The following is an 8,811-nucleotide window of genomic DNA, read 5'->3' as shown; positions in this document are numbered from 1 at the left end:
TTTACATAGCAGCGCGAGCTAACGGTGTCAGTAACGCTAGAGGCTCTCAACACCGCTCTTTGTAAGAGTTCACGAACCCAAACTCAACCTCTGGGCTTGTGTTAGTGCGGGCTCTTAGAGTCACAGCTTTCTCTGTGCAAAGTGCACGCAAACTCCGTAGTAATAGATATTCATATATCACTTCACTTAATGAATACAGATAAGCAAGCTCGGCTTCGTCTCGGAAGCGTTTAAATGCGCCAATTCAAGTCTGTAAATATTTGATATTACGCTCGTTCCACCTGCGCATCTATTCGATGAGTTATCGTTGTTCCAGAATCTAAATTCCATGAAAAGACTACAGCTGAATAGTGTGAGTTATCCTTCTGTAACTTTAACTCTTACACATTGACCACATCGATATTTGTCTAGAAATTTACATTTTACGTAAACTTTGAATTCGTAAAGTTTACAAAACCGACTTGAAATACCAGAACTATTCACCATGCTATTTAGCAGGATTTTGTGACAAGCTTTTAGAGCAGGTCCATGTTTAATTCTACGTCAAAATGACACCATCACCACTCTCATTGCTTAGCGCAACGCTTTTGTCCTCTGTGAACACAACAAATGCATCGGAGCAAGAACTCAATGATGTAGAGTGGAAAAATGTTGCAAAAGAACTCATGGCGCTGCGTGAGTATACGCAAGAGGAGGTCAAGGACCTGACGAAGGCACTCGATCAAGTCGAAACTCTGGATCAGACTAACACATCAGAACAGACTAGCAATATCTCAGTGGTGTTATCTGACATCAAGTCAATTCGCTCACAACTCGAGACTGCAGAAAAGCATTTTTCACAGTTGGAAAACGTCGTTCGACCTGGACTTTCAAAACTCCAAAATCTACACAGTCGAGCCACATATCTTGAAGCGGTTGTGCAGGTAGAGAAACTAAGTAATCAAGCCAAGCAACAAGCTGCACATGCTACACTGGATGCATTGGAAGCGTTTCAGAGTTTTGCCACGTATGCTGCTGCAATTCCCGACGAATATTCAGTCATCCGAGTAAGTATTTTCGTAGATAAAACGTTAAGCAAAGGCTCACAAACATTTTTATTCAATTTCTTGACACAGAAAAAAGCTAATAGTCGATTAGAGAAACTATCGGTTGATATGCGTCAATTTGCAATAGAGAAGCTGCAGCGAACACTTGAAAAGATCGGGTGGCCGGATCCATTAAAGACGCAGCAAGAGCTGCTTGATAAGGTATATTTTTCTACTTCTTATCGAACTCTAAATGCTTGACTTGGCTTTATTTATTACAGGAGACTGAGCTTTGTGATATATCACAAATATTTGAATATCTATTGAGTTTGCAGCTTACTCAACAATTTCAATCTGTAGTAGCGACAGAGAATCTATGGGCCATGGACTGCCTTTCGGGTCCATTGCTGCTGCGCTTTCGGTACCACTTTGAGCGACATTTAAGCGCGACAAATCGACTTTCAAAACCAGAGTGGTATCTTAGTTACGTACACGATCAAGTACAAGCCCATACGCGGTTTTTAGCGTTCACGCTTACTCCTGCATTGCATCGCCACCGCGAAAAACTTCATTGCTGGGATGCAAAGATCTTGATGCTGCGAGATCTCATCAAGGCTGCCAGCTGTAAACTGACGAAGGAGTTACCTACATTGGTAGCGGTACGTGCCAGAAAGTTAAATCCAGATTGCAGCCTCATATTTCCTTGCATCGTTTGTGTTTGATATGATTAGCATCCACCACTATTGTGCCACACATTGGATGAAGTGCTACTTTTTGAGCAGCAAATTGATAATGATTTTGGTTATGGATCGTGGTCTAGCGCAGACCGTCATGCCTATCCGCGTTGTATTGATGTATTTACTTCGAGCAATAACGTGCTGTTTGCTTGGACGAGCGTCGATGTTGAGTACGCACACCGCGTATTGGCATCAAGTTTAGAAACGGAATCGTCGACCGAAAAGAAAGAAGTAATGTGGGACTTGGAAGATAGCGATCGAATAGAACATTCTCAGCAAGAGCTTATTCCTGCCATAGCGCTTCAGTTTGTCGCCTTGATAGATTTTCTTTCGCAACGATTTCTACTGATGGATTCGGATGAACATCGGTACTTGTACGTCATGCAAGTCCACTTCCCGCTTTTAAATCGTTTTAGACAGCTATGTGATGTTCGCATACGCCAGTTGATCAGTGGTTTGACTAAAACTAGAACCATTGCAGATGTGCAAAGCAAATGGGGCGAGCTGTTTGTTGTGGTTAATGCACTACAATACGTCGCCCAAACGCTAGCGACCTGGGAGCAGAGTAGTGTCTTTCTGGAGCTATCGAGGAAGGTTGCACATTCCGGGAAAACGCGAGAACAAGTACTTCAAATGCATATGGCGTATACGAAGCAGGTCCTTGCACGAGCTTCAGCGGCTGTTCTTGCCACAGAAGAAGCAACAGCCGTACGACAAGCACTTGTTGGACCCGGTGCCATGATCGGACCAACGGCTGCTCTTACTGCCGTCTATACGGCAGGATCCGCTACAATGAAGAGCCTGTTTCACCGTGCAGAGAATAACGAAAAGATTGAGCATCAAGTAGCCGCTACAGTCCCATCAGTGGATAGTGCTACATCTACTGTCGCAGCAAGGGACGACAATAACATGATTTACGAACTTAACGACATCGATACGTTTATCTTTTCGCACACAATATTCGAGCGGCAGATTGGTGAGCTAAAGTCGCTAGCATTAACGTTGCTTGACGATGGTCAAAAAGCTCTGATGCGTGCAATGAAGCACGACATCGAAAATTATCGCTCAAGGTATCGTATCAAATCAATTTTGCTCAATCTATCTCATGTTTGTCTTATGTCTGAATGTAATTTTGCAGTCCCTTCTGGACGATGGTATCACTGTATGCTACAAATGAACAGCAGCTGTCCATTGTGTCTTCTGAACTGGCAAATTGTTACACACTCGTTTTCAACGTATTGTCGTGTGCGCGTAATTGTCTGTTGCAAGAGTGTTGGCCTGCTTTCTGGAAAGCTCTGGCTTCAGCTCTTGATGACGCGCTTTTTGATGCGTTTTACAACCGTGTTGGAATGCGTGAATCGACTCAATTGAGCAGAGCGGGACAACTTCAATTCATTTTTGATATTCAGACACTTATCGCGATTTTTGTGACAGACTCATCCAAAACGTTACCTCGTTCAAATTTTCGACGTACTCGGGATGTGTGTTTACTATTACAAATGTCGGAACCTCGCGTACATGAATTAGTTAAAGCTCTTGATGATGTGACAATCGTTCCAATTGAGCAAGTTTCGAGTATATTAGAAGCGTGTGGAATTGTCTCTCTCACACCTCCTCAGATCGTACGGATTTGCACCATCCTACAAAATGTTGACGGGCACGAATTACCAACTGCTATTTCAGCCTAACATATGAATTTATTCATGGGCATTCGCAATTGATGGATGGGGTTGTAGTAGATCCAGTTTTTAACATTAAAAAGATCAAAAGTATTCTCTGATTAATATGTTGTTGTTAAATCTATCGACAATATGGTTCATCAATATAACCATTTAAAGACATGACAGCACCATCCAATACACGAGATACATCTGTGAGATTGCCTAACAATTTCAGCAAAGGTGACATAATATCGACATCAGTTACCATACGAACAACTAAGCTCGTTTCCTCATCCCAAAAAAATCTCACGGAACAAGGATAGTTGAGTTTGTGGCCCAGTAGTTTCACTGCAAGTGACAGATCGTCGACGTTTTCAGAGCTCATGAGCCGTGGGAAGACGTACTCCAATGTTGTCTTGCTTATTGTCACGCTTAAGATTGCTGATGCCGTGACAATACTTTCAGATACTTTATCCATACCTGTAAGATGTAAATGTAGGTCTTCATGGTATTCGGACAATCGTCGCCAATGCTCCATAAGAACCTCGACGCCACATAAATTCCCAAACTCGACATCTGGTGCCATTGTTGATCGTAAGAACATAACTTGGTGCTGAGATTCTGAGGCACGAAGCACATCGTTAGAATCTACAGATCCTTGCATATACGTATCGCCAATGCCGTAACGAAAGAGCTGAAAATACTCAACCACAACATCCCAAACACGTTGTTGTGAGTCGTAGCGAAGACGTCGCCGTTGTACTTCTAACAATGGAATTTCACTTCGAAGCTGTGCGACTTTCGCCTTAAGAGTCGAGACGTATTCGCGCTGTTTCTGACGGTATCGAGCTTGGTTGGTGCGGCATTGTTCCCGACAAGCCTCTGATTTCAAACTCGCTCTGCGCTTTCTTTTTTGCATTGATACCGCATTCTTTGTGTGATTAATCGATAAGGAAGCCACCGCAGATGCAGTAGATTGTGCAGGGGACTCCATTGCCTGCGAAGAATAACGTGAAACTACTTCGCCATTTCGATCTCTCGAGAAACCTGTGGTAGATGATTCCGTGACAGCTCTTCTTTGATTTCTACCTGGCACTGAGCTCTGTTCAAAGCCCTCAATTCGTTCAGCGAAACTTGTTGTGTACCCGGTCGATTGCGTAACTTTCCTGAGCGGGGGTAGAATTACAGTGGAAAAATATGATGATTGGATCGGTCGTTGGTCCTGTGTTGTTCCGTCCGAGTTCGAGGTATGATTGCTAGTATTTGCGACACTGTACCGAGGGGCTGCCGTGCGTGTGAGTACGTTTCCAATCACGGTATCGCTGAAAGGTGTAGGAAGGTCGTCTAAATTTCTATGGCTAGCCATCATCGCTGTTTCGGTATTAAGGTGTTGACCCAAGACGGTGAAAATGAGGTTGTGAAGACTTGGGAAAAATCGTTGTGCTGCGTTATCAAAACTTGTCCAACCACGGGCGGAGTATAAAGCTGTGCCAGCTGGCAATTGCGACGCGCTCTCTTTTCCTTGCCGTCCTAGCGCTTAGCTTAATCGCGTCAGGCGTAAACAAGCCAAGTACTCTGGTGATTTGAACAATCACTTGGTTGCAAGGGGCTTATGCTCGATTTTGCTCACATGAGTCACACTGAATTCGAAACCAAACAAGCCAACGGCTGGAAATCGTCTAGAAGTGTCCCATATGGTGCCCGTCATCTCGTCACCCCGACAAGACCACCAAATGACTAGAAAGAATTTTAAGAGCTGGAATACTCAAATCTCTAGATAGCTGCAAGGTACATGTACAGTATGTAGTAAGTATTCTCTTTTTGACCAGGTTACTCGGACCGCATGTTTAAAAAAACCATATCGACCGACCGAATTAATAATGAAAGAATTTTCTGGTCTCGTTAAGAAGTTTGATAAGATCTACTAGAACATTGAGACAGGCACAATGCAGAATGGTCAATTTTATAATCTGATCACCACCATTCGACCATCTTGATATGCTGCAAAGAAACGAAGTCAAATTAAGGAATTTTAAAAACCACACAACAATCCTGATTTCTCGAATTCACCGCACATCACACGATTTCCGACACTACGAAAGCGACATCACCGGATGCCTTACGTAAAGGGTGTCTTAAACATGCATCAGAGTTTGAGTCGGAACGTGCGGTAGATTCCGTGCGAGAAGTACGGTGCAGCTAGAAACAATGCTACTATACCGGTAGCTAAGATGGTTGATTGTGTGACATATTAATCTCTTCATTAACATAAGTGCTATGTGTTTGCCAGTTCGTCAATTCCAAGCGATTTACAACGTCCAAATGTGAGAAGGTGCTTTCGTGTTAACCTCGTCTGTCCCGCAAAAGTTTCTCTTGATTCTGGTGAACCCTGTCTAAGACATGTACTCCAAGGATACTGTTGCTCTACATCCAGCCATTTTTTTGAGGCTTTAAAGTATATTACGTCCCAAAATTTATTGCTCTTGGTGCGTATTACTCACCAAAAATTTACGAGAGAACTGGTTTACACTTGGCAAGCCCCTGTTCAATAAGGTAAAGTTGGTATCTCCCTTCAAAGTGAACTCTTACTGTGGAATTGGACAATTCCTGCCCAAAAATTGACTGTGCAATGAGCGTAAAGCGGCTTGTTACATGTAAGTAAACCACTGTATATTCGAGCTAGATGTAATTTGAGCGATGAGTTGCAATTGCTGCAGAAACAATACGACAAGTGCGTGCGACTTTAAGACGGTCGTTGTCCTCTATACATCGACGCTCAAAATGACACAATTGCGATCATTTAGCTCAAATTGCGTGTTAGATTTCAATTATATCTAATGTCTTTGAGCGTTTATGAAAAGCAAAAGGGAGTTATGCACAGAATTCCTTAAACTGCGTAGAAGCTTTCGTACTCGTCTTGGGCTTAACCCGAACGAATAAAAGTTGCACATATTCGATAAGAGTTCCAGTTTTTTTTTGTGATTTGACAATGATGCTGATAAAAAGATGCAGTGCTATCTTAGCAGCATAAAAACCGCCACAAGATCACATCATTGTAGGGTTCTCGCGCATGTACAGCTCAAGGTCGTAGGGCAGTCGCACCATCATACGTTTGCGCAGCTCAAAAATATTTTTTTCTCGCGAATTCCATGCTTGAACCAAAATTTTGATCAACTAATGATAAAATAAGGTACAGGTTCTCATATCATGAAAATTCGGTCACAATATCTTTTGCAAGTACACAATTAAGTGCTGTGATACATAACAATACAGCTATCATCGTAATATTCATGTATTGACTTGCAGCAGCATTTTAGTCAATAACATAGCACCACACTCACAATAACATCCTGCGCACTGGATGGTATTTGTACAGATACTGCGCGCCCTCTTTAATCTTGTCCGAAATCTCAAGATAAGAAAAGCTGTGATGGTAAACTGAGTGAAGCCCGTAATCGATTACTACAGTTGTCAAAAATTGCCCTTCTCCTCTTCATTTGAAATTTTCCCAGAAATAAAAACAGCAATCTTGGCTTCTTACATAGAGCATAAAATACGGGGAAATACAGTCACGCTGGCGTGATACTGTATTACCAGCTAGAAATTTTCCGTGTCAAAATGTCTCGTTTTTACGCTGGCTGTATTGCAAATCATGTGCAGCTGGAATTAAATCTTAGTCGGGCCACCTTTTAACTAATTCTGAAGCTCATCTTCGTAATTTATCGTGCTATAGTTTTCAACTTCAATTTCTTCTGACCTTATTCTTTACTGTCTACATTTACATAAGATCGAGTGTTAAAGTAGATCGATGATGATCAAATACTATCAGCCTGACTAACTTGGCATATCTTCACTTGACTTGTACCCTTTTTCGCACATAGCAAGCCTTCGATTTGCTATGGGATACTATATTTATAACTTTGATCCGAGTTTGTAACTCGGGATTTGTCGAAAAGGACCACTTTAAGCTCAGAGGTTCCCGATGAGTTCGCAAGATAAATATACACAAAAAGGCCGGTGCCTAGGACATATATTTTATCTATGCTCAATTACTATGAGTTTGCCATTTGTTTGGATTCTATTGCATGAGAGTCTTTGCGGGTATGATTTGGAGCAAGTGCTTTTTAGCTTTTGGTAAAATACATAAAATGACAGATAAGAACACAAAACTAGAGCTACCACAACCATGTGATCGATTAAATGCTTGTCTATGAATAGTTTGATCTTATATACTACAGCGCTGATATCATCCGATACAACGTAGAGCTACAAAATTAATAGCTGGTGTGATAAGTTGACAGTGGCGATAGCTGACATTGACATTGGTATTGGTTTATTGCGGCTTGATTCTCTCGACATTTACGTTGCAGCAAGTGTCAATCGCTACATATCCATAGGTACAGCAGGTTGTGCTCGACGATACAATCACTGATCAAATGATTATCGCTATTTCACCATGTAACGTAGTGACTTCCTCGTCAGACTAACGTAATATGTTCGATTTCGATTGACAAACACTTGTTATAATGCTAATAATAAGTGGCAGATAGTTATCTCACTAGTGCACACCATGAACTCACACATGAAATTTGCTATTGTCCTAATGCATGCAACAATATCACTTTGAATCAAGAAGTTCGTACGAGCGTTTCAAAGAGGACGTACGCACTATCGAGAAGCGAAATATTTAGTTCGCTTTGGCTTTCTTAATTAAGTACAATTTTATCTGATACTAAATGTGTCTGCTCGTCGATGCTTAATTATAATATTATGTTTGAGATTAACATCTCTATTACAGAGTAATAATGCAACGGAGTTGCCGTACATTGCACAGAGAAAGATTTGACTCAAAGAGTCTGCATAAACAACGCACAGGCAATATTCTGTGAAGTTACTGTAACGTGATCCATATTGTGTACGCACACCTTACACTTTCCGTACAATTGCGCAAAATGTAACGTTGTTTAGCTGTTGACTTTTACAAGATTCGCATAGCACTTTTTTGTAATTGAGAAGTGCCGAAGTATCGATGCCAATGAAGACGATGTTACTACGTGAGAAATGAGTGGTATGTGGGACATGTGTGCTGTTAGCTAGCTTTTTAATTTAAAACATAATCGTATTTTTTAGCACCAATGGTATTGCTTAGTCAGCTACTATGCGTGGCGCGCCCATCGTGCGAAGCAGTCACGCTCCGCGAACGTGTTGGCGAGAAAAGTTTTTACTCGTGAACGAAGTAACCGAGGTGACTCTAAAGTGAAACTTCTCTTCACTACAACCAGCCAAAGCTCTCACTGAGCTTGAGGAATAGACCCGGTGGCGGTGGTCGAGTGGTCAATGTTTCTGGACCTAACGCTGTGTGGCGCGGGTTCGAGCCCCTCAGCGGAC

General features: G+C 42.0%; 2 protein-coding genes across 2 annotated transcripts; one reads left to right on the top strand and one right to left on the bottom strand.

Moving 5' to 3' along the window:
• Positions 1-548: 548 nt before the first annotated feature.
• On the top strand, positions 549-3,450 carry PHALS_08487 (ER to golgi transport protein/RAD50-interacting protein 1; the record flags this gene model as incomplete). The annotated part of the gene is made up of 5 exons (XM_024723842.1): positions 549-1,046; positions 1,116-1,247; positions 1,307-1,684; positions 1,757-2,832; positions 2,901-3,450. The coding sequence occupies 5 exons, from the start codon at positions 549-551 to the stop codon at positions 3,448-3,450; spliced, it is 2,634 nt and encodes an 877-aa protein (XP_024574778.1).
• Positions 3,451-3,594: 144 nt separating this feature from the next.
• On the bottom strand, positions 3,595-4,417 carry PHALS_08486 (uncharacterized protein; the record flags this gene model as incomplete). The annotated part of the gene is made up of 2 exons (XM_024723841.1): positions 3,595-3,645; positions 3,734-4,417. 2 exons carry the CDS (start codon positions 4,415-4,417, stop codon positions 3,595-3,597), a joined length of 735 nt encoding a protein of 244 aa, XP_024574777.1.
• Between the last annotated feature and the right edge of the window lie 4,394 nt (positions 4,418-8,811).

Source organism: Plasmopara halstedii, assembly GCF_900000015.1.
Source record: "Plasmopara halstedii genome assembly, contig: Scaffold_322, whole genome shotgun sequence".
Taxonomy (NCBI): Eukaryota; Oomycota; class Peronosporomycetes; order Peronosporales; family Peronosporaceae; genus Plasmopara; species Plasmopara halstedii.
The sequence above is the reverse complement of the archived record's forward strand: the minus strand, read 5'-3'. Positions and strand labels throughout refer to the sequence as shown.